Source organism: Triticum urartu, chromosome 4A (assembly GCF_056163025.1).
Source record: "Triticum urartu cultivar PI428250 chromosome 4A, HENAU_Tu73, whole genome shotgun sequence".
In the NCBI taxonomy this organism is placed as follows: domain Eukaryota; kingdom Viridiplantae; phylum Streptophyta; class Magnoliopsida; order Poales; family Poaceae; genus Triticum; species Triticum urartu.
This window is the reverse complement of record NC_141876.1, coordinates 441,079,614-441,104,947: the sequence shown is the minus strand read 5'-3', so window position 1 is coordinate 441,104,947 and position 25,334 is coordinate 441,079,614. Positions and strand designations below refer to the sequence as shown.

General features: G+C 44.7%; 5 protein-coding genes across 7 annotated transcripts; 3 read left to right on the top strand and 2 right to left on the bottom strand.

Annotated features, from left to right (window-relative positions):
• Window positions 1-7,405: 7,405 nt before the first annotated feature.
• Window positions 7,406-9,165, bottom strand: LOC125553931 (myb transcription factor 42-like). The gene is made up of 3 exons (XM_048717580.2): window positions 8,932-9,165; window positions 8,690-8,819; window positions 7,406-8,200 (listed from the first exon to the last, which is right to left on the bottom strand). The coding sequence occupies exons 1-3, from the start codon at window positions 9,062-9,064 to the stop codon at window positions 7,540-7,542; spliced, it is 924 nt and encodes a 307-aa protein (XP_048573537.1). The 5' UTR covers window positions 9,065-9,165; the 3' UTR covers window positions 7,406-7,539.
• A 1,320-nt stretch (window positions 9,166-10,485) lies between these two features.
• On the top strand, window positions 10,486-11,786 carry LOC125551975 (uncharacterized). The gene is made up of 3 exons (XM_048715399.2): window positions 10,486-11,053; window positions 11,128-11,370; window positions 11,478-11,786. The coding sequence occupies exons 1-3, from the start codon at window positions 10,702-10,704 to the stop codon at window positions 11,534-11,536; spliced, it is 654 nt and encodes a 217-aa protein (XP_048571356.1). The 5' UTR covers window positions 10,486-10,701; the 3' UTR covers window positions 11,537-11,786.
• Window positions 11,787-12,661: 875 nt separating this feature from the next.
• On the bottom strand, window positions 12,662-16,395 carry LOC125551976 (mitochondrial import inner membrane translocase subunit TIM22-4). The gene is made up of 4 exons (XM_048715401.2): window positions 15,977-16,395; window positions 13,799-13,989; window positions 13,630-13,702; window positions 12,662-12,998 (listed from the first exon to the last, which is right to left on the bottom strand). The coding sequence occupies exons 1-4, from the start codon at window positions 16,137-16,139 to the stop codon at window positions 12,913-12,915; spliced, it is 513 nt and encodes a 170-aa protein (XP_048571358.1). The 5' UTR covers window positions 16,140-16,395; the 3' UTR covers window positions 12,662-12,912.
• A 217-nt stretch (window positions 16,396-16,612) lies between these two features.
• Window positions 16,613-20,775, top strand: LOC125551974 (eukaryotic translation initiation factor 2 subunit alpha homolog). The gene is made up of 5 exons (XM_048715398.2): window positions 16,613-17,240; window positions 17,933-18,079; window positions 18,164-18,268; window positions 20,122-20,220; window positions 20,364-20,775. Exons 1-5 carry the CDS (start codon window positions 16,725-16,727, stop codon window positions 20,514-20,516), a joined length of 1,020 nt encoding a protein of 339 aa, XP_048571355.1. The 5' UTR covers window positions 16,613-16,724; the 3' UTR covers window positions 20,517-20,775.
• A 2,600-nt stretch (window positions 20,776-23,375) lies between these two features.
• On the top strand, window positions 23,376-25,083 carry LOC125553932 (uncharacterized). 3 transcript variants are annotated; one of them, XM_048717581.2, is made up of 5 exons: window positions 23,376-23,602; window positions 23,683-23,758; window positions 24,360-24,469; window positions 24,582-24,696; window positions 24,854-25,083. In XM_048717581.2, the coding sequence occupies exons 1-5, from the start codon at window positions 23,533-23,535 to the stop codon at window positions 24,948-24,950; spliced, it is 468 nt and encodes a 155-aa protein (XP_048573538.1). In that variant the 5' UTR covers window positions 23,376-23,532; the 3' UTR covers window positions 24,951-25,083. The 3 variants fall into 3 exon arrangements, with proteins under 3 accessions (XP_048573538.1, XP_048573540.1, XP_048573539.1); XM_048717582.2 differs by having other exon boundaries at window positions 23,377-23,602; window positions 24,823-25,083; XM_048717583.2 differs by lacking the exon at window positions 24,582-24,696 and having other exon boundaries at window positions 24,823-25,083.
• Window positions 25,084-25,334: the final 251 nt, after the last annotated feature.

Sequence of the window (25,334 nt, the reverse complement as noted above, 5' to 3'; positions counted from 1 at the left end):
CGGCTGAGAGGTTTTGAAGAATTTTTCAAAATCTCATCCATGGCCCCGTGGGTATATATATCCCGACCCTGTCGGTGTGACCGAGTGGAACAACTCGGTGGCACCGAGATGCAGAACTGTAAGCGGTTACTGCAACTCGGTGTGACCGAAAAGTTCTAGTCAGTTGCACCAAGATTGAAAACCTATATCAACTTAGTGATCTCGGTGTGACCGAAATGGATGACTTGGTCATACCGAAATGCACAAAGAGGTTTTGGAAGTTAAGTCAATGACGAATCGGGGACTCCAAGTGCTCCTCACACGGAGTGGTTCGAATCTGACTTGATCGAACTTTGTGATGTAGCATGAATAGAGTTTGAGATGAGAAAAGCATAGATAGCTAGAGGGAGTTCTTAGGCATTCTTGTCCATCCATTTGGCAAAAGAGAAAAAGCCAAACAATGAAATCAACAAATGGATGTCCTCGAATGAGTAAAATATGCATCCAACATGCTCACACAATAAAATGACAAATGAAATATGCGACAAAGCATGCACAATCACTCTAGCATCTATCAAGCAATTTGGCAATGACTAGGTCATCTATATATGAGTATATTGACTTAGGAGTCAAATGAGAACATTTGATCATAGGTCATACTCATCTTTTAAGCACAAGTGGGGTTGCCACTTTTACATAAAGCATTGTTGTGCTCACATCATTAGAGTTGCTTTAGCTCAATTGATTAGATTAAAGCTCCCCCTAGATGTGATATCCCCCCTATGAGGGATGAACTAACCTTGGGTTTTGTCGATGATGACTTCATGTAGGTGTTGAAGATGTAGATGCTCAATGTTGATGTAGATCATCCGGAGCAATCTTTTGGAGTGAGTTGCACTTTCAATACCTACACGGGTTAGTCCCACAAGGAACAAACAAGGATATCCATAGACATAGAGTGAAGTTCACATTGGATGATTTCCATGAAATCATTAGGTTACCTTGTCCCTTGTCTTACCAAGAAGAGGGTTTGTGACTCCTTGAACTAGTGCAAGATGTGGAATTTGTTTGCACTTGTCCTTGCCAAAATGATATGAGTGAAGTATGTTGGCGGAGTCACCCTCAAGAGCTCTCTAGTTCTCCATCTCAGGAATCCACACCATCTTAATGGGAATCCTTGAAGTTGTAGTCGTACTTGATGAAGTGGAACTTGATGTAGTCTTGGGAACCCACTTGACCAAGGCCTTAGGTGCTTCTTCAAATGCATCAATTTCCTCTTGAAGCTTCTCTTTGCCTTTTAGTTTGTGGTCATGTGGTGGAAGATCATCTTGAGCTTGTGTTCCTTGGAAAGAAGTAGGATCATACTTCTCTTATTGAGGAACGAACTTCGTCTTGGGGTATTGATCTTCTTCCCACTCAACTCCATTGGCATTGAACTTTCGTTCAAAACCAACACCTTGATTCTTCCGATGTCTTCCTTGCTTGCGTACAATTTCCTCAAATTTCTTACTTCCGGCAAGGCTCTTGTAAACACCTTTCTCTATAATCCCCTTTAATAAGCTATTTTCTTGCTCAAGTGTAACTTGGCTAAGAGAATCATTAGTGGAATCAAGAGAACTACTAGAAGCAACAACATTGGATTTAGCATGATTGTTGTTACTACTAGAAGAAGAATCTTTCTTGTTCTTGTTGCTAGATTTAACTTGTGGCATGTAAGTAGACAAGAGTAAACGCTTGGCAATGTAAGAAGAACTTTTCTTGCGAAGATCATCATTGATTGCTTTTAAGAACTCATGCTCTTGCTCAAGGTTCAGCTTTTCAAAACGTAGCTTCTCATGAGTCTTTAAAAGTTCTCGATGATCTTCCAAGGTAGTTTCATGAGCTAACTTAAGATTTTTTAGTTCTTTAGTTAGACGCTCAATCTCCTTCTTATCATTGTCATTCGTTTTATCTTGATTAGCATGATTAATAGCAAGTTCATCATAGTTTTCATAACTAGAGTTTTCAACAAGTAAATCATCACCTAGCAAATCATCTTCATCACTATTGAAATCAACATACTCGGGGTGTGATACCTTTGGGCCTTTATCCATGAAGCATCTTCCAATTCCTTCATTTGTTGACTCAAATATGTCGTAGGAGTTGGTTGACACAAGTGCTAGACCGGCAACACCTTCATCTTGAGTATATTCGGAGTCGGAGTGATAACTTCTCTCGGAGTGATCGTCGGAGTCAGAGCCGGATACCCATTCACCAACATGAGCTTGATGTCTTCGTTTTGTGTAGCTCTTTGATGACTTGCCCTTCCTTTCTGAATCCTTGCTTCTCCGTGATGTTCTTCGTTCATAACGGTCATCTCTACTCCTTCTCTCTCTTGGTGGTGATTCTTCTCTTCTACTTCTTCTTTTGTAGGGAGAGTCTTCTCTTCTTTTGTAGGGAGTCGTACACTCATTGGAATAGTGTCCAGGTCTTCCACAATTGTAGCAATTGCGCTCACGACTAGAAGATATTTTGTCATTGTAGGACCGTGTCTTGGAACTTCTTTCCTTGCTTCTCTTCTTGTAAAACTTATTGAAGTTCTTCACCATTGGGCTCAATTCTTCGTTGAAGGTTTGTTTCTCACTTGATTATGTGGGAGCATCACGTGAGGCTTTGTAAGCACCATTTGACTTGTTGTGAAGCTCTTCCTTATCCTCGAGTGACATCTCATGAGCAACAATCCTTCCGATGACTTCCGTTGGCTTGAGATATTTGTAATTTGGCATCATTTGGATCAATGTGCACACGGTATCATATTTTCCATCCAAGGCTCTTAGGATCTTCTTGATGATGAATCTATCGATCATCTCTTCACTTCCTAAGCCGACAATCTCATTTGTGATGAGAGCAAGCCTAGAGTACATTTCAGCGACACCTTCACCATCCTTCATTTTGAACTTGTCAAGTTGACTTTGAAGCACGTCCAATTTGGATTCCTTGACGGAGTCAGTACCTTCGTGCATATCAATCAAGGTATCCCAAATTTTCTTTGCATTCTCAAGATGGTTGATTTTGTTGAATTCTTCGGGGCACAATCGGTTGAAGAGAATATCACAAGCTTGAGCATTATATTGCAGCATCTTCAACTCTTCCACGGTAGCTTCACGGTTTGGTTCTCTCCCATCAAATAATTCACCTTGCAAGCCAATACACACAATAGCCCAAACGGCGGGGTTATGTCCAAAAATATGCATTTTCATCTTATGCTTCCAACTAGCAAAATTAGTACCATCAAAGTAAGGACCTCTACAGTGGTAATTTCCCTCACTAGACGCCATACTCTCCTAGGTTATGAAACCAAGGCTATGATCACCAAAAGCTATGGAAATCAAGGCAAATGGAGACCAAAGATCTGATACCACTTGTAGGATCGAAAGTATGTCTAGAGGGGGGTGATTAGACTACTTGAACAAATAAAAATCTAGCCTTTTCCCAATTTTAAGTCTTGGCAGATTTTAGCAACTTAGCACAAAAAAGTAATCAACCTACACATGCAATTCTAAGAGTATAGCAGCGGAATGTAAAAGAATTGCATATGAGGGTAAAGGGAGGAGTTTGGAGGGAGCAAACGCAATGTAGACATGGAGATTTTTGGCATGGTTCCGATAGGTGGTGCTATCGTACATCCACGTTGATGGAGACTTCAACCCACGAAGGGTAACGGTCGTGCGAGTCCACGGAAGGCTCCACCCACGAAGGGTCCACGAAGAAGCAACCTTGTCTATCCCACCATGGCCATCGCCCACAAAGGACTTGCCTCACTAGGGTAGATCTTCACGAAGTAGGCGATCTCCTTGCCCGTACAAACTCCTTGGTTCAACTCCACAATCTTGACGGAGGCTCCCAAGTGACACCTAACCAATCTAGGAGACACGACTCTCCAAAAGGTAATAGATGGTGTGTTGATGATGAACTCGTTGCTCTTTTGCTTCAAATGATAGTCTCCTCAACACTCAACTCTCTCTCATAGGATTGGATTTGGTAGAAAGATGATTTGAGTGGAAAGCAACTTGAGAAAGGCTAGAGATCAAGATTTATGTGGTTGGAATGGAATATCTTGACCTCAACACAAGTGTAGGTGGTTCTCTCTCAGAAAATGTATGTTGGAAGTGTAGGCATATTCTGATGGCTCTCTCCACGAATGAAGAGTGGGTGGAGGGGTATATATAGCCTCCACACAAAATCTAACCGTTACACACAAATCAGCAAACTCGGTGGGACCGAATCATACAACTCGGTCAGACCGATTTAGTTCAAAATGTGACCGTTAGGGTTTTCGGTGGGACCGACATGTCAACTCGGTTGGACCGATTCCATTAGGGTTAGGGCATAACGTAATCTCGGTGAGACCGATTACACAAACTTGGTGGGGCCGATTTTGGTAATAGGCAAACAGAGAGTTGGTCAGGCAAACTCGGTGGGACCGATTCGCTCATCTCGGTTAGACCGAAATGTTACGAAGGGGAAACAGAGAGTTTGCATTGCAATCTCGGGGGGGGGGGGAGGGTCGCTCATTTCGGTTGGACCGAAACGTTACGAAGGGAAACAGAGAGTTTTCAATCCCATCTCGGTGAGACCGAGATCCTTATCGGTGAGACCGAATTGATTAGGGTTTCTGGCAGTGGCTATGTCAAGTGAACTCGGTGGCGCCAGATAGGAAATTTCGGTGGGGCCGAGTTTGACTTTTGGTTTGGGACATATGTGGATATGATAAAGTAGTTGAGGGTTTTTGGAGCATATCACTAAGCATTTTGAGTAAGTAACTCATTAAGCAACACCTCATCCCCTTTTAATAGTATTGGCTTTTCCTATGGACTCAATGTGATCTTGGATCACTAAAATGAAAAATGTAGAGTCTTGTGCTTTGAGCTTGAGCCAATCTTTTGTCCTTAGCATTTTGAGGGGTCCACTTTCTAATCCATGCCATGCCAATCATTGAGCTTTCCTGAAATATTTATCTTCAAATAGCATTAGCTCAATGAGCTATATGTTGTTAAGAACTACCAAAACCACCTAGGGATAGTTGCACTTTCACCTTCCCCAAGTTGCTTTCCACTCAAATCATCTTTCCACCAAATCCAAATCAGTGAGAGAGAGTTGAGTGTTGGGGAGACTATCATTTGAAGCACGAGAGCAAGGAGTTCATCATCAACACGCCATCTATTACCTTTTGGAGAGTGGTATCTCCTAGATTGGTTAGGTGTCACTTGGGAGCCTCCGACAAGATTGTGGAGTTGAACCAAGGAGTTTGTACGGGCAAGGAGATCGCCTACTTCGTGAAGATCTACCTTAGTGAGGCAAGTCCTTCATGGACGACGACCATGGTGGGATAGACAAGATTGCTTCTTCGTGGACCCTTCGTGGGTGGAGCCCTCTGTTGACTCGCGCAACCGTTACCATTCATGGGTTGAAGTCTTCATCAACGTGGATGTACGATAGCACCACCTATCGGAACCACGCCAAAAATCTCCGTGTCTACATTGCGTTTGCTCCCTCCAAACTCCTTCCTTTACCTTCATATGCAAATGTTTTACATTCCACGGCTATACTCTTAGACTTGCATGTGTAGATTGATTGCTTGACTTGTGCTAAGTTGCTAAAATCTGCCAAGACTTAAAATTGGGAAAAGCCTAGATTTTTATTTGGTCAAGTAGTCTAATCACCCCTCCCTCTAGACATACTTCCGATCCTACAGTATGGCTGCAAAATTTTATTAAGGGAGCAATATGGTGAGTGTGAGATGGTTAACAAATAGATATTCGGGAAGACTCTTGGATTCCCTCGAGCCCAGATGGTAAAATATTAACTCCCGAAGGACATTGCTTGTTTCCTAATGTGCAGGACCTTAGTGACCCAATTTCTGGAATGTGGGATGAAGAGCTTGTAAGATAAATATTTTGGGATGAATGATTTTGTTGCTTGGAGATTTCAAAAGTATGGCTTGTTCACTGTGCGCTCTTCATATCATAGGCAGTGGGAAGCACAGTTCGATGGCTCTCTTCGAAAGATAGATGGGTTCGGAGCGTCAGGTTTGAACATGGCATGGAAGGATTTTTGGAAGTGTTCACTACTATCAAAGATAAAAAATTTGGCCGGAAGTGCCTTCTTGGTATATTGCCTTGCCATAGGGGTCTGGCTAATCCGTATATTGGAAATAATAGCATTTGTCTGGTGTGTAATACATTCTGTGAAGATATAAAGCACACTTTATTTTCTTGTGTTTGAGCTATGGCGACCCGGAGGAAGATGGGTTTAAAAGAGGTGAATAAAGAGGCATGTGTTGTTGATCGTGTTGGGAGTGCAGTACTTGAATATCTATTGGTTCGGAAGTTTTCACATATTGTTGTCGCAAATATCTCAAATCTGCAAGGAACTTTACTAACGACGGTGTGGTACATTTGGTGGAGAAGAAGGCAACTTGTGCATGGAGAAAGCTTGCGAACTGTACTACATGCTGTTATTTCTATTGAGGTTCTAACTTCAAACTATGTGTGTGCTCTGAATAAAATGGTGAAGACTAGAAAAAGCCAATGGTGCAAAGCTACAGAGGGATTTGTGACAATGAACGTAGATGCGGGTTTTGATGTGAACAATGAAAGAGGAGCTAATGGTGCATGTACCAAGAATGATAGAGGCATTTTATTGCTGCGAGTTGCTACCCAATTGCTGTTGTGGATGCAGCGATGGCAGAGGCCCAAGCATGTCTTAACCGAAGTCATCTAGCTAATCAAGTAGGGTGCGAGAAACTCATCAACCAATCTGATTGCCTTGAAGTGATGTCAACATTGAAGAATGGAGGATTTACAGCATCGGCTGCAGCTTCTATTTATGAAGAATGAAGAATTTGCTCGTTCTGACCTAGAGATGCAAACCTCATTGACTAAGGACGGTCAGCTGGAGAGTTTAGTTTGGGTAGATGATCCTCCTAGCTCTATAATGCCTTTGATAATCCATGATGTAAGTTTGATTTAAGCAGTAAAGAAGCCATTATGGCAGTTTAAAAAAAGAGTCTACACACAACTCAAGAAAAGAAAAAGTAATCCTACACAATCTACCCGTTCGTTTGCCACAAAGACATCAAATCAGCTCACGCTTAATCATTTATATTTATATTTATTATATTATATTATATCAATATAAAAAGACCCAAAAAGGCAAATTTAATTAATCTCGGCCATCAAATCATGTCAATCCAACGACCTAGACTGCTTCAATGTCGAGCGCTCAACATGTTTAGCGTGCAGTTAATTTCATGCCAAAAAATAATACTAATCACATAATAACATGGAAATAATATCATACTTAATATCCGCATGCACTTAATATATTTTTAATTTAAGTATTGCACGTACATATTGACTAGATTTCTTAAAAAGCAAAAACGCACTCTTAATCAGCTCATCATTGATCGGGGTGGGAATAGAATACCAATAACAAGTTCAAACGAAAATGTGATGCCCTAAATATGCTTAAATACCGTCCCAATGTAAGATATGTAACCTCTAGTAGTTAAATAAATGATCAACCGCCCCACCCCAGCTCCGACGTCGAAGAGGAAGAGCCTCCGCCGTAGTAGTATGCCGGGTCGGCGAGCAGGTCGGCGATGAGCTGGTCCACGCCCATCTTTTTGTCGCTGTCCAGCATCGCGTCGATGAACGCTGACGCTGCGCTATCCTCCCCGCCCCCGCCGACACCATCGGCTGCAATACTATCAGTGTCTCCATACGCTGCTCCGCCACCAGCCACCGCGGCCTCCTGGTACTGACCAAGAACCACCTGCGGCGCCGCCTCGAAGGCGGCGGCGTCGTCGGCAAGGAAGTCGCTCCACTTGAGCTGGTGGTCCGGGGACGCCGCCGCCCCTGGCGCGTCGGGGTCGAGGAGCGTGATGACCTGCTGCTGCTGGTGGTTCAGGACTGCGTGGTATTTGACGTCGTCGTGCAGCGGCTGGAGCCCCGGCGCCGCCGCTGGGTTCACGGGGATGTAGGAGGACGAGGAGGCACCCGCGGCGCTGGGCGGCGGGCGGATGGCGAGGGTGCCGATGCTCTGCATGAGGTCGGCGATGGGGCGATGGGTGATGGGGTCGATGCCCCGCTGCCGCAGCTTCTTGCTCAGCTTGGTGTTCCAGTAATTCTTGACGTCGTTGTCCGTCCGCCCCGGCAGCTGGTTCGCGATCAGAGACCACCTGCATGCACCCAACACGTACACGTACTTTCATGTTATATTACGCTCAGTGTGGAGTATTTTCTGTCAAACACTATCAATTTAAGACAGCTATTCAGATCTGTTCTTCACCCAATATTCAGCTTTTCACTACATTCTACCAGGAAACAGAATATATTCAGAAGAACCGTAGACACGAGACTGGTCACTGGATTAAACTACATTTGTTTCTACTTTATGAATGAACGGCTGAAGTAAATTCTTGAATAGAAGTAGGACGTGATTTCCGGTGTATGAGCAATTGTCTGAATGATACACCAACGTGAGGTTTTTAGAACTTCCATAAATCTATAAGATCTGAACGTACGCTAGAGTATATGGATGCAAAGTTTATAGCAGGAATGATGACAGAAACAGTAGTCTGTCCATAGCAAAGTTTCGCATTCACCGAAAACTTGATGACAGAATCGAGAAAGTAACCGATGGATGACATGCATGTACAGAGATGCACCTGCTTCCCAGCATGGCATGGAGGGTGACGATGAGCTCCTCCTCCTCCTGCGTGAAGTTCTCGTGCTTGAGGTTGGGCCTCAGGTAGTTGGTGTACCTCAGCCTGCAGCTCTTCCCGCACCGCTTCAGCCCTGCAGCACGCACCCATCCATGACGCAACACACATCAGCCAGAAACCATGCAAAACCAACACCATTTCGATGCCAGACGCCGATCCGGCCGGCCGGGGGAGAGGGCTCCGACCTGCCCTCTGGGGAACAGAGGTCCAGTTGCCGGTGCCATGGTTGGAGGTGTAGGCCAGCAGCTTGGCGTCCTCCTCCGCCGTCCACGGCCCCTTCTTCACGTTGGCCTTGTCGCAGCACGGCGGCCGCCCCATTCCGGCCGGCACCACCCTCCTCCCCCTCCCCTTCTACAACAAGCAGCCAAACGGTGATAGATAATATAGCTCGAGAACCCCAGCACCGCACCAACCTCCGGTGCCCCCCGACGAGATCACACTGCAGGGTGGCACCGGCGTACATATAGGGGGCGGGGCGCTCCGGCGAGAGAGAGAGGGGCACTGCACGGCAACAACATGTCCAGATGGTGGAGGGGCACGCGACGGAAGCATGACCTCCCCCCTCCTCATTTAACTAGTGATGGCATGGCATGGGTTAGTGACGATCCGATGGAAACGCTTCTTTAACCCTAGTTTATGGCACGCCTGCAACTGTTTCCCTCCGGCAAATCAACCGCTTAATCAGGGAGGGATCAAATATGTATGCAGATGCGGGTTGGTGGGTTAATACAATCCGATCTAATCTAATCAAACGCCGTGTGTGAGGGTGGAGGGGCCGGGGGCTGTTTCAAATATTTTCACGAGTTGGACATGATGATTTTCACGACATCAGCGCCGCGGAATCGGTTTTCACCTGGGAGCTGGCGATGCGATCATATCACAGGCGCCTCTGCTCATCGCGTTTGTACGATCGTCTTGACAGTTGTGTTGGCGCCGCACATGTGATCCTTAACAGTTGTGGTATTACAAGGAGAAAATGCATGCTGTTTTCAGCGTCTCGTGTTTTTTTTTTTGAATGCCTTTTTCAGCGTCTCGTGTTGGTTTCAGAGAAGAAGCACCGAGCATTTCTGGTGTGGCGTTAACCGTTTGTACTACTTGTTCTTATGGTTCGTCAGGTAAAAAGCTTCGTGTAAAGGAAAGTGTGTAGATGATCAATATTTGGAGGAGAACAGAAAGTAGAGTAAGCCATTCGCGAAGAGAAAAAAGAAACGAAGTTCAATCCAGGAAAATAAACAGATAAGAAAAATTCAAAAAATCATATCAGAGCCAGGTTTCGATCCTGGGACCTGTGGGTTATGGGCCCACCACGCTTCCGCTGCGCCACTCTGATTTTGTGTTCAACTTACTTCCGTGCGTTACTTATCTTATGCTTCCAACGCTGAGAACCGAGAAATGCTTCCAAAGCAGCTACGCTGCAGCATCTCTCCTGTGGATACACATGGCACCAGCAATACGAGCATCAGATGCAGCACCACACAGAGTTGCACTTCCCATTCCCGGGACACGTGAAGACCGACCGACCCCGACGCCCAGTTCCCTCCCATGGAGTAAAGTATAGTTTGGACGCTCCACTCTCCGTCCCATGCATCCCAACCGACAGCCCCTGCGATCCACCGGCCACCGCGCCCTGGGCACGTCGCTGCCTCCGGGCCCCGGCCGGAGGTTTCGCGTGCACAAAATCGAGAAGCGGAAAAACAAAAGCGCAGCCCACAAAGCGACCTTAAAAATATCGCGGCAACGGCCGGCCAATCCCCGCGCGCCAGGCTACGCGTCCCCAGGCCGAGCACGCGAGGGGCCGCCATGGTGGCCGTCTCCGGAGGACGCGTGTGCGCCAGCCGCCAGCCGCCTATATATCCCTCCTGCGGCACGGCTCCTGGAAGATAATACCTGATCTGTTCCTGCCTTTCCTGCAGTAGTAGCGCACACACTTTGGTGAGCTGAGTACTGAGTTGGTGATGGAGGATTCGGTGGGCGAGGCGGAGAGGAGGGAGCAGGAGGAGGCCATGGCGCAGGGGAAGAAGCGCGGGCGAGAGGAAGAGCAGGAGGCCGGCGTTGGTCGCGCGGTGGAGGGGAAGGCGGAGGTGGCGGTGGCTGAGGAGGGCGGGTTTCTCAGCAGCATGGCGTCCAAGATCGGCGTGGCCATGTCGGGTGCTAACGGGAGCGGCGGCGCTGGGGACACCGGCGAAGGCAATGGCAACGGCAACAGGAGCGCGCTTGCTGCCTCTGACGGCAACGGGGAGAAGGCGGCCGGCAATGGCATCTTCCACAAGCTGCTGTCCAGCTCGTCTCCCTCCCCGCCGGCCACAGGTAAGTTACCGCGCTTTAGTTAACCTTTGCCGCGCAGCCTCTGCAACTTTGGTTGACAGTCTTCCGTGGAGCAGAGGAGGAGAATAGGGGAGGGAAAGACGAGGACGAAGGCGGCGAGCAGGCCGGGATACTGAGCGCCATGGCTTCCAAGATCGGCATGGCCATGTCTGGCAATGGGACCCACGGCGGCGGCGGGGAAGATGTTGATCACGGTATAGGTGAGGACGAGGACAAGGAGAAGGAGACGGGAGGCGACGAGCCGAGCTCCAACGGCGGTGGGCTCGTTAAGCAGATCATGTCCAACCTCCCCACTTCAGGTGCACTGCCGATCTGCTATTCTCAGTTCCGCCATATCCTTGTGTGTTGCCTCCATTGTTTCAGCTGACAGGATTTGTTCTTCTCTCTGTTTTTGCCTTCACTGCAGAAACTAGGGGGCCCGATGCTGAGGAGGCCTCCCTGCTCATCTCCATCATCGACGACTAGACTAGCAGTAGATAGATTTGGCACTTGTCATTTCTGGGTGTGATTTTACATCGCCCAGCGTGCCCTCTTTCTTGATGCTGATGTTGTAACCTCTAGGGTAGGGTTGCTGTTGGTAGACGTTTTCTTCTAGACACAAGTCACTGCACATGTTTGCACAGTGTACTGGCCTGTAATCGCATTGACTCCTGGAGAGAACTGGTCCTCCTCGCTTATTATTTGCTATAATAATGCTATTATTACTTTGTCAGCCTATCAGGCTACAAGACCAGGCAGGTTTGAAGTCATTGCAAGACCAGGCAGGTTTGAAGTCATTGCTGTGGTATGCAGACGGTAAGACTAGCCACCATGGGTAGTAACATAGACTAGTAACATGCATATGTTACTAGTCTATGTTATTATCTCTATAATGCGGAGTAACATATGTATGGTAACATATAACACTTTATTTATGAGTCTAGACTCATTTTGCCTTGATATGTGTGATGTTACTCATACTATTAGTAAGACTAGCCACAGGGGGAGTAACTTCAGCAGAACATCAAGTCCAACTCAGCAATTTTGTTTATGTGGCAATGAGTTAATGAAGAGAGATAGTTGTAGTAACTTAGCTAGTTAGTGTAACATCACATATCCCAATGCAATATGAGTCTATAACCTATAAATGAATCTTTGCACTATGAAAGTAGTAACATAGTCTAGGGATATGTGTATGTTACTATCCATTGTGGCTAGTCTAACTAGCTATATTACCACTCCCCTCTTTTTTTTCATTTATTGCTTGCCACATCATCTATTTTATATAGATATGTGTGATATTACCACCTATGTTACTTTTATTGTGAGTAGTCTAAGCACAAGTAAAAAAGTCAAATAGAGTTCTCTGAAACCATTCAAAACAATGGACAACAGACACAGATACAAGCCACATATGTTAAAGCGACTTCTCTGAAGCAAAGATATAAGATACACCCCTGCTAGTGACGGCACAGATGAAAGCAGAAGTTTTAATTTGCATTTGAACTACATATTTCCCTTACCGCAGTGCTGTCCCCAAAATCGTATCGTCATGGCATTTGGCAGAGCAAAATCCTGGGAGGAAGAAATGCAGCTAGCTACGAGATTGCATAAGTCAAAATGCGTATACCACATGCCATGACATCAAACAGGCTACAGACTGGAGAAACAATATAGCTACTCAGTATGATGGATAGTCGCAAGACGTAAAATTTAGGTCACACCATCTCTGAGTACATACATGCCAACGACTGAATATTGCAAAATAAACTAAAAGTTCTTCGGCCAATGCTGAGTCCTGCTAATGCTTGCTAGAAAGACGCATCACTCAATTTATAGGATGCAACGTTTCCATCACCGATTCAGTTATATCGCTCCATGAACTTCTCAATCGCCACAGAGAAGGCACCAAAACCCACGCACCCGATACATGTAGCTTGAGGGCCACCTGCAAGAAAAATACCAATTCCATTACGGATGAAATATCAAATTGAACTGCATAACCAACAACAGCATAAGAACTTGCTAGTGGTGCTAGAGTGCTTTCCTAATTGTAATCCACAGTGTCGTTGTCATTATTATTATGATTTACTGCTTTATTAGCTGAATCAAAAGTGACAAAAAAAGTTTCAAAATAAGCAATCACAACTTTGGTTAAGCACTTAATGAATCAAGGGGTAGACAAGGTAAGTGGTCAAAACACCACAACAGACTGCTGACCTGGCACAGCAACTACATCATGAGTATCTCTAAATTCCCAAATACAGACAGACATATAGCATTGGTTAAACTATCTGAAATCTCATATCAGAGAATTTGGGACACAAACTGCTGGCCTGGCAAACTGACTACATGATGAGTACAACTGCCCTTCAACTTGCCCTAGTAGAACCAAACTACTTTTAGAGTGAGGTTACTTCCTTTCTTACATCCAAATAAAACGTCGGCCCATCCACCCCAAGCCAACCTAAAACATCTCTAACGATTGCAGATAGGGAAATTCTCTTGGGAGCATAAATTGATCCATGGTAAAAATTAATGTTGGTTCTCATCAACAGTTGTCACAAAGAAAAACATACCTTTTGCAGCTAAAGCTCCTCCTGTGACACAGCCAGCTACTGCTGAATTGGTGATGTCATGCTTTGCCCGAGCCTGCCAGGACGTGACGATTCAAAGTGTCTAAATAAGTAAAAATAAATACAGAATTGCTCATGAATGGAAGAAAAAAAAATGTCACACTGCATCTACCTTCTCAACGACGCATTCAGCTGCAGAGAAAATCAAGCCCATTACTGCAAAGGTCTTAGCATGGCTCATACTTTTCCTACCCATCTGTTTTGCCTGGTAGACTATTTGTTGCCTTGCTGTCATCTCCTCTGCCATTATTGGATTTTCCAAAGCTCCAAAAAATAGTCCCATAAGTACACCAAGACCACCCCCTATTGAATGAAAGCTACGCGGTTAATAACAGCTATGCATACTCCATAAGTCCATTTAATGAAACATTATGCACTTGTAAGTGGGCCCCTTGTGGGATAAGCCAATAGCTGATACTCTAAGCTGTTTAGCTTGACGCCAAATGATTAACAAGCAGAGAAGCACAAGTCATCAGGCAACAACTTAACATGACTTCTAAGTTAGTATAGGACGGAGTATCCAGCCACTGATTGTTGGCTGTTGTCTTAAGGATACCAAATGTCAAACTATAGGAAATAGTGATACTTTGGTAATACATACAATAGAGTGCATAGTATCAATATCACTGATTCTATCCTCTAAACCATCAACAAACAAATCATTAAACAGGGCAAAAACAGAAAATAGATACTTTAACATTGCAGGCCTTTGCCATGTTCCAGATTCATGACAATGTCAGCAAGCTGTTGGAAAACTACATATATTGCACAAGTGAAATGTTACTAGTAATCACACGTGAACGCGTGCGCACACACACAATGTTATGGCATGCACTTATTTACAGTAACTATATACTGGGGGGAAAATGTTAGGTAGGAGCACTAGATCCAATGTTAAGTTTCTTCATTTGAAGCAGAAACAACAGAAACATGAAATGAATTGATCAGAGCAAACTTTTTTTACGAGACAACTGGAAGAACCAGACACGCTCTGACCGATTTTATTCACTCGGCAAAAACTGTACAATCAAGCATGCAAACAGGGGAAGGCACATACCCAATGCTAAAAGGAATAACTGATAGCCGGAGGTGGGGGAGGGTGGCAGAAGATGAAAAACTACTCCATTACATGACTGGTGGGTACACCAGGAGGTAAGATGGCAAACATCCAAGGCAGAGGTAACGCAAACCTTCCAACGGTCAGATTGGTTGCGAATAAGGCTAGGAAAGCCCACAACATCAGTGTTGACATGATCAAACACCAAGCTGTTACCAGGATGGCCGCGATGTATGTCTATCACATTATACTTCTTGCAGCACTGACATGAAAAGGATTCAGAGAGGTGCACCGCCAAACAGTAACCTTTCTAATGCAGTACAACAATATTTTCAAACTATTTAACAAAAAAATTGAACCACTGTCAGACCAACCTTCAATAACCGTCGACCTTGTTATTTTCCGCAAATCACGTGCTATGCCTATGACACAATGCTTGTAGCTACAATGGAAAACGATCGTGCATTGTTAAGGAACACCTTTCTAATGCTCTACCAAACCCCTTTTAGACTACTTGAAACTTTATCCAACCACTTTCCGAATACTTGGCCACCTGACATGTGGAGACTCTCAATCTTAAAGTCTTTGAAAGGTAATGTGTTAAGTACTGGAATTTAATTGGGTTGATTTCATGACCCTAACTTTACTTGATGAATCACTACAAAAACTTAGACCCCAACTCTCCCAGGCAAGTTCACTTGAAACAAAGGCACGACCCTAAAAAAAGAACTTGAAACAAAGGCATCTTCATTATGCATTATGACATGCCATTTCACATGAAGGATCATCGAACAAGTGCAAAGAGTTTATTGTTATTACCACCAAAGATTTTGAGCAGCTAAAGTAACTAACTAACAGTAGACAGTTCTGCAGGTGAGTACAACCGAATCAACATATGAACATATTTAAGTTCGTACGCGCACTTGCTCAAAATAAAATTAAGCTCATCTCCTGCAGAGCTGGCACCGTTTTATTTGTAACTCTTCAGGCAAACAGGTGAAGAACTAACCATCTAAAGCATGAACAACCACATCCATGTTACATGTCACACCATCCAGAAACTCTGATTGCATGGCATTTGAACAAGATCATGGAGACATGTTAACTCGGCATTTCAGCATAATTCAATTACAGAGTTGTATGCGCCGCAGTGGCACAAATATGGTTTTCTCCAAATACTCAGTAACTGAATAGCATCAAGAGATTTGTGTTTGAGGTGGTGAGTAACATTACCCATGACACCGCTGAGGACGCTCCGGACGGCGCAGTTGTTCATCATCTCCTGCCCCTTGATCTCCTCCGGCGTTGGCAGCCGGAGCGGCTCCACTGGAGCCCTCTGGCCGGCCGCATCGCCGCCCGCCCCGGCCGCCGCCGCCGATGGCTCCGGCGAAGACATCTCACAGTCTGATCTCCCTCCCCCTCCCGATAGCGCGACGGCGGAGCTAGCTGCGGGCCGTGGGAACCACTGGAAAGGCAATGAAGGGGATTGGAGAAGAAGCCGAGCCGAGAAGTTCCTCAGGGCTCGCTACTTGTCCTTCTTCCCTTGGCTTTCTTTTCCTCCCCTCCAAGAAAAGGGGCGGCGGTAAGGGAAGGGGATCCCGGTGGGGGTGCACTGGTGCGTGCCTCTTCCGGTCTTCCCACTCCCCGGAGCTCGCGTGAGGCGCACCAGCTCTGCTCTCCGCTACCCGAACACGCACACGTATTTTCAAGAGTACGCTACCCTAGGACGCAGGCGTATTGTCAAGACTACGCTACCCGGTTCCAGTACCTGTGTGGCGCGTGTGGGGGAGACCGGGAGAGATATCGGATCCATCGGAATCGGATCGGCTCACTTGATATCCGATCCACCAAGGGAGTACAACAAGCAGCATTCTCTGACTGCCGCCCCCACCCCCTCCCCCGACCAAAACCCAAGCAAACCCTAGATCCGCCGCGGCCCCCTCCAACTCCGGCGACGCCCTCCACCCGGCAGACGGAGAAGATGCCGAACCTCGAGTGCCGGATGTACGAGCCGCGGTTCCCGGAGGTGGACGCCGCGGTGATGATCCAGGTCAAGCACATCGCCGACATGGGCGCCTACGTCTCCCTCCTCGAGTACAACAACGTGGAGGGCATGATCCTCTTCTCCGAGCTCTCCCGCCGCCGCATCCGCTCCATCTCCTCGCTCATCAAGGTCGGCCGCCAGGAGCCCGCCATCGTGCTCCGTGTCGACCGCGACAAGGGATACATCGACCTCTCCAAGCGCCGGGTCTCCGAGGAGGAGGCGCGGTCCTGCGAGGACAAGTACAACAAGTCCAAGCTCGTGCACTCCATCATGCGCCACGTTGCCGAGACCCTCGAGATCGACCTCGAGCCCATCTACCAGCGCATCGGCTGGCCGCTATACCGCAAGTACGGCCACGCATTCGAGGCCTTCAAGCTCATAGTTGCTGACCCCGACGCCATCCTCGATGTGCTCACCTACGAGGAGAGGGAGACCGGCCCTGACGGACAAGAGGTTACCCACCAATTATCATGATTTTTCCTTTCGTAATTCTGATGTATGCACTACGATGCCCTGACGTGATTAAATGCATTCACTAATAACTACGCCGTGCTTAAATGATCTTGTCATGTGAATTTGTGCGTGATGTCAGGTAAAATGTGCTGAAGTTTATGGATAACATGTTCTCGTTCTGTTGAATGGGCACCATAGAAAGGTTTGGTACTTGCGAGTTTATCTGAGGTCAAATGGACCAAATGAACTTTTAGTGCAACTAATCACTGAATGTTGGAATGTACCAATAGATTAAATTTGTCTTGTCGAGTCTAGTTCTAAGGTCTAACGAACAATTGAATGATATTTCAAGTGATGTGAATAAATTACCCCTGGAATGTGTTCTGATATTTACTCCCTCCGGTCCTTTTTACTCCGCACATTAGCTTTGTTTGAAGTCAAAATTTGCTAAGTTTGACCAAATTTATATTAGAAAATATTAACATCTATAACATCTAATAAATATAATATGAAAATATATTCCGAGATGGATCTAATAATAAATGTGTTGTTAAACTTGGTCAAAGTTGGATGAGATTGACTTCAGACAAACCTAATATGCAGAGTAAAAAGGACTGGAGGGAGTACCATCGACATAATTAAGTTTAGAGTTTTTGCCAGAAAATGAAAGTGATACTTAAATTTACTGGCAGGTGACTAAGGTGGTGCCTGCTGTCACCCCTGAGATTAAGGAGACCCTGGTCCAGAATATACGGAGGAGGATGACACCGCAGCCACTCAAGATCCGTGCTGACGTCGAGATGAAATGTTTCCAATTTGATGGGGTGCTCCATATTAAGGTTCTAGTTAACCCTGTTTCTGCCTTGGGATATAATTGAACACTTTGGGTTGCTTATTCAGTTGTTCTAAATTTGATATTGCAGCAAGCCATGAGGAAAGCTGAAGCTGCTGGGAACACTAATTGTCCTGTGAAGATTAAGCTGGTTGCTCCTCCACTTTATGTTCTGACTACACAAACTCTCGACAAGGTTGGTGTCTTCTTCAGCCTCTTTCCATGATTCATGTTGGCTTTGACTCTAGGTATCCTGCTCGATTGATTAGATTATTTGATTCTTATTTAGAAGGATGCTCCTAATTTGACATAGAATTTAAGATTTAACAATTGCACTGCGCCTTTAGCACATTGTATTTTTCTTGATTGATTAGATGGTCAAATTTTCATTATTTAGAAAGAAGCTTCTAATGTGTCTGTTCCCAAATATAAGGTGTATTAGTTTTTCGAAAAGTCAACTTTTCTATGTTTGACCAAGTTTATAGGAAAATATATTAACATTTACGATGCTAAATAACTAAAATATGAAAATATATTTCATGACGAATCTTATGGTAATGATTGGATTTTGAAAACGTTGATATTTTTCTCCATAAACTTGGTCAAAGTTAAAGAAGTTTGACTTTAAAAAAGATTAATGCACCTGATATTTTGGACTGGAGGGGGTACATTATTGGCTGGGTGGATCATCTTATATCCTAACTATCAGGAAGGCTGTTAAAGTGCTCACCTTGCTTCCAATGTGTCTAACAGCTATTGCACCGCATACAATGTTTGGTAGTTTGTTGTCCATGATCTGTAGTTTGCTGTTTCTCATTGTCATCTAGAAATGGGGTTGGTTGGCTAGTCATCCAGAAGGAAATTGATAATTGCCATGTCAAATTTCATTCTCTAATGTGACAAAGGATGCTATTTTTTTGGTGTGTTCTTAATAACATGTCTGTAGAATGATCTAAGTTACAGATTAGGTGACAGTGGTTATTTGCATGAACTGTCCTTAGTCTGTCTTGTTGTACACACACTCAAATGGTACAGTAAGTTGCTTTGGGCTTACAGCTTTAGGCTATGTTTGGTAGCAAAGTATTAGAAAAACTGCAGTATTGAAAACCACAATATTTTTGTCAGTGGGTACAAGATACCACAGTTTTGACATATCAAAGTATGTTGAAGTATTGAGATTACTGTGACCTGTTTGGTTGTTGCCGCAAAACACAGTATTGATGCGTTCAAACACTCAACTACCTAGCCGTTAGCAGTGCAAGCACACACCTGCTGGCCGGAGCTGATCAACATGCTCAGCTAGCTAACATACGGGCCATCCCATCAAGAGCCCGGAGGAAGAAACAACCAACTCATATGTCCCCCTCACTCCTTCCAGCCGCTAAGCCGAGCTGAGCCACCGTTCCATGCACTCGCCTCTAGCCCCCAACCCGTGCTAAAAGTACCAGGTGTAGTTTGTTGTGGTATGGTTTGAACAGGGATACCTGAATCTGAATTGTCTGAATGAAAAACAGCAAAATCACTATAGTATGATCATTAGATTTTAGACAAATCATGCGGGGTGTAGCGGCCGACGACAACAGAGCAGCCGTCTCTTTGCTTCCCCATGGTCGCCGAGGGAGATTTCTCCAAAGACGACAGGGCGGCGACGGCGTGGGAACGAGGCCAGAGCAAGTAGCGAGTTGTTGAGCAGAGTGCGGAAGGATAACGACGCTAGTCCCTTCTTTTCGCCTTCTCTGTTTTTTTAAAACAGGTCTGGGGTTCTTTTTATTATACAGAGAAAAAACTGCAGTTTGTCGAATACTACAATATTAAAACAACAGTTTTAAGTGGCAATCAAACAGCTCATTGTAAATAAAACTATGGTAATATCAAAAACTGTAGTATTCTCAAAATATTTAGAAAATACTTTGCTATCAAACGGGATGAATTTTTAGACTCCATCTATCTGAATTCATTCCAACCTCAGTATTATGGTTTAAGGTTTTGATGTTTCAACTCTCCACAAATAACAATTAATCTTCTTTTGTATGTTTCTCCTTGGGATAGGACCAAGGCATCTCAGTTCTCACTGATGCAGTTAAAGCATGCACAGCAGAGATTGAAAAACACAAGGGAAAGTTGGTAGTGAAAGAAGCACCTAGAGCTGTAAGTTTTCAGCATTGTCTAATAATTCTTCTACGTGTCCTCTATATATCGTATATATCTCCGGTATAAATGTTCTCAAAATTATATTAGCTGTTCCAGTTCATGGTTCATGAAGCTTTGTACTATTTGCATTTTGTAAACAGGTGAGTGAGAGGGAAGATAAGCTATTGAACGCCCAGTTGGATACCCTGGTTGAGCAAAATGCGGAGGTTGCTGGTGATGATGACAGTGAAGATGAGGAAGATACAGGAATGGGCGATATCGATCTCACAAATTCTGGCGTCCATGCGGACTGAGTCTACATTAGTCGATTTGGATGAGATTCGTTGTATAGCATCAGCCAAGATCCTAGATCATCCTATTTAAAAGCTCTTTGAATTTGCTGGTAGTGTCATCTTAGATGTTCATCGGCCAGTGCTGGGCTTTACTTTGATTGAGAAGCACCTGTTTTTTTCTCTCTCTCTTTGGAGTGAAACATAGTTTTGTTGTTAAACAAGTGTTTTTGATGCTTAGTCTTGGCATGCAAAATGTTATCAACAGGTGTTTTTCTTTCCAGTTTTGCTGGTTGTTCTTTGTACACATGCGAAATGTTACTCTGCCCACAGGATCCAATCCTTTGTGTTTGTTATTGCTGGTTATTATTTTCACTATCATTTTCACCTCTCTTCCGTTTTTTCACGCCAGCCGCTTTGCTTCTGATGGGGATCGGCAGCAATGATGGTGCGGTGGTGCCTCTCCCTCGTATTCATTACCAAAGCGTTCTGTAACATCCTGGTAGTAATTCCCTATATATTATGCCTATTATATTGTTTGTGCATCATGTGCATCTAGTAAGCATCATCTTGCATTATTGACTAATTTTGATTTCTTCCTTTTGTAAATGGTGAATAACCCTTCTCTTCAATGGTCTGCACCAAGACTCACCTCCAAGCCCACATTCTTTTTGTGAAATTTGGGAGCTACCAAAATTGTTTCCTGATTTTAGCACAAGCCTAGATATCACTCAGTAGTTCAAACTCACCTAAATGAGTAAGTTAAACAAAGTCCCAATAGATTGAATATCTTGTTGTGGCCTTGTTATTTTATAGAAAGGCTACGTTTAAAATTTCTTTGATTCGGAGTCGTTTGAGGCTGACACGATTAGATATGAGGGCGCTATAGCCGGATAAAGAATAAAACATTTTGCATTTAAATTTGATAATTGGGCTAGCCCTCTCCCATAAGCAGTTCATCTAGCCCACCACGGGCATCTACCCCCTGCTATAAATAGTCATCCCTCCCTGTCAATTTTAGACAACCTAGGACAAATGCAAGAAACTCTAACCCTAGCCACAACCCACCCCACAGATCTAACCACCTCAAGCTGCCGCGGTCTGGATCCATCCTCGGAGCAGAGGCAAGACACTGGATTGTGGTGACAAGGATAACATAGATGGCAGCGCTGGAAACCCTAGATCGCCTCCGCATCACTAGATAGAACCAGTGTATCATGAGATTTTCATCTCATACGGCTCCATGGTCAATTTTTTGAAGGGATCCTTAGCGTGTATGTGTTATGTTGTTTTGATCTACCATATATGCTTTTTCAGCAGGAAAAAAAAACTTGATTGCACGGTAACATCAATGAAAAGCATCCGTTATCGACTTCGGCCCCTACTTGATGATCTCACCTTATCAGAGTATATTTGTGTCGGGGCATCTGATCACACAAAATGCACTACTTGCTTTTGAGTGTCTACACTTTCTTCAACATGAGAAAAATCTGGATAACAGTTTCTGTGCGTACAAGTTTGACCTCTTAAAGGCGTATGACAAGGTGGACTGGGGGTTCTTGAAGCAGGTGATGGAAAAGTTGGGCTTCTCTTATCAGTGGGTATAATGGATAATGACATGCGTAACCTCGGTGAGCTATTCAGTAAAATTTAATGGAGTCATCTTGGATTCGTTTACACCGATGCAAGGACTTCGGCAAGGTGACCCCCTATCCCACTTTTTGTTCCTATTCGTTGTTGATGGGTTGTCTGCGCTGCTGAGACAGGGAGTAGGAACACAAGCTTTCCAACCAATCAAAATCTGTAATCGTGCACCAGGAATATCACATCTATTGTTTGCTGATGACACCCTTCTATTCTTCAAAGCTAATGCTGACCAACCTATTTATGTGAAAAATGTCATCCACAGATATGCGAGGGCCATGTACCAGCTCATAAACCCACAAAAGTGCTCTATTCAGTTTGGTGATAGTTACCCCTTGGTGATGCAGGCGGTGGTCAGACAGAAATTGCAGGTACAAAAATCCGAGTTAGGGAAGTACCTCGGATTGCCAACACTAGATGGTCGTATGCACAAGAAGAAATTTCAAATGTTGCAGGCGAGTTTGACCAAAAGAATAATGGCATGGGGTGACACCCTCTCGCGGCTAGGGAAGGAGACTTTGATAAAATCCATCCCGCAAGCAATTCCCATTTATATTATGGGAGTGTTCAAATTACCGTGTTCGGTTTGCAAGAACCTCACACGCTTAGTAAGGAAGTTTTTTGGGGTTCAAAGCACGTGCAACGAAAGACACACAAGCGAGAATGGGAGAAAATAAATTGAACCAAAGGGCAAGCGGGGATTTGGCTTCCGTGACTTTCGCATCTTCAACCAGGCCTTATTCACTCATCAAGCCTTGCGGCTACTCACTAGACCGGATTCCTTATGCTCTCTGCCTCTCTGGTATTGAAAGCAAAAAAATTATCCAAACGGGTCCCCTTGAGGATACTTTTTTTTTTCAGGTAATGCGTCCCCAACATGGCACGTGATACAGCATGGCCTCGAGCTGCTCAAGCAGGGGCTCGTGTGGCGGGTGGGCAACGGCGAGAGCATCCGCATATGGCGGGACCCCTGGCCCTCGCATATCCTATAGGCCAATCACGGTGCGTGGCACATGCCGACTCCGGCGAGTGTCAGAACTCCTCGATGACAACGGTCGGTGGCGGGTGAATCTCCTTCAACAATTCTTCACCAACCCGGATGTGAAATGCATCTTGTCAATAGAAAAAAAAACATCCGTTATCGAGGAAAGAGCAAACCGAAAAATAGCATGAGTACACCACATTGCACACACATGTGTCTTTTTTTTTGAGGGACACACATATGTCTTTGGAAGAAAGCCCAGGATAAAGCTAGCTGGCCCGGGCCTGGGCTACTACTGCACAAGCACAACACAACCCCGGCTTTCCTTCCGGCAGGCAGTCCCGCCGTTGTCTCCTCCGCCTCCGCCGCCTTTGCCAAGCGCAGCCCACACGTCGCGGCGGCGCCACTTCTCCCATGGACGCGGACTGGACATGGGCGTGCCGGGCGTGGGAGAAGTGGACCGCGAAGCACGTCGGATCTTCCGGTCTGCCGTCCCCTTCCTTCCCCTCCCGCTTCGCTCCTCTTTCTGCTACCCCGTGTGGACTAATCCCCGTCCTCTTGCAGTTGCAGGGATGCCGGTCAAGGCGGCGCTGCTGCTCAACTACGACCCGACCGGACCATCTCGCCTCCTCCCCATCGTGTAAGCATCCTCCCCAACCACGATAACTCGGGAAATTAAATGGGGATCTCCTCGCTCATAACCACCGTTACCCATTGCAAGTTGTGGGGGCTGTATAATCTTCAGTACTGGCAGTTGCACTGGAGAATGGCGTTAATGAGTTTTTCCATGCGGCCGTCCATGTTTCAGATGGAAGCTGCTCGGTCATTTTGCAGTAGTTAGTTAGTTAGCACGCTACATGACTTTGTTCGATCTGAAACTGGCACCGTATATTGGTTGATGAATTCTGCAAATGTTGTAGTTTAATGCCGTTATTATTTCCATCCATAGCCACCGCAAGATACATTGGACAAACTAAATTTAGGGATACATTGTTTGGTATGGAGGTTAATGACTGAATCACAGATGTGACCGAGATCTCAGATTTAAAGATATGCAAAATCATGTTCATTAAGATGCACGGATGTTCTTTTCGAATGATTGAAACTTCGTAATAAGATGACTGTGTGCATCAATCGGTGCAGGAGCTGGGGAGAACCCCTTTTCGAATAAATAAATATATTAAGATACATGAATGTTCAAGTTTTAGAAGTTTAAAGTCACAATTTTTTTAACTGTCCAGAGCAGAGGAAGAGGGAACAAAATTTACTGCTGTTGATCTGCAACCGTTCATTAACTTCTTCAGGAGGAACAATCTGCAGACGGAATTCTTTTCTATTGGACCAAACCAATGTGAGTCTCCCGCATTATGAGTCTAAACTTTTCTCATTTATGTACGGATAATTTGACCAAGTTAACTTTATTATCTCCAGCAATATTTTGATTGCAAATTGTACATTCTTAGATTTAGTCACTTCAATCCACGAGCACTGGTTTTGTGCTCGTTGTGTTAACACAACACAGCCAGGAGGTGAAGGAGTTATAGTTATGCAGATTGGAGCTTACTTGTTAGTCTCTATGTACGTATCCCCATGTTGAACTTTTAATTTACAGAAATGAGTTATCAAGTTTCCTCTTAAGCCTTCTTTAGTATACTTCCTGGACTGTCAGAATTAATTTAATTCGCATTGGTTCTTAATGCATAGGTATGATGGTTCTGTTGGTTCGGCTTCGCAGGCAATGGTGGCTGTTGATCAGTTTGCATGGCACTTCAACCGGAGAACACATTAACTTCTTGTGGTGTAGACTCATGGCCTTACAGTGTAGTGTATAACCTGACATGCTGCTTAATGTTACTGTTGTATTGTGATCCGTAGGTATGTAGTGCAATAACTAAGATTCTCTTAAATGCAGTTGAATTCAATCATATAATCTTTGCATAGTAATTTAAGATCAGTTTCTACGTATCCAGTTGTTTGCTTACATTTTGGGAAATTCGTGTATGAACTTCACACTAGTTGAGCAGTATGTGTAACTATTATAAGATTTCACAATGATAAAATGGTGAAACTGTTATTTTTTTATTAGAAATGGTAAATCAAAGCGACCTTTTGAAGTTCTTTAGTAGGGGCACTGTGCTTCAAATATATTTGAGATCCAATTTGATATAAGCTAAACATTTTGGATATTCATTGTTGTAGTACCATGTTTGACAAGC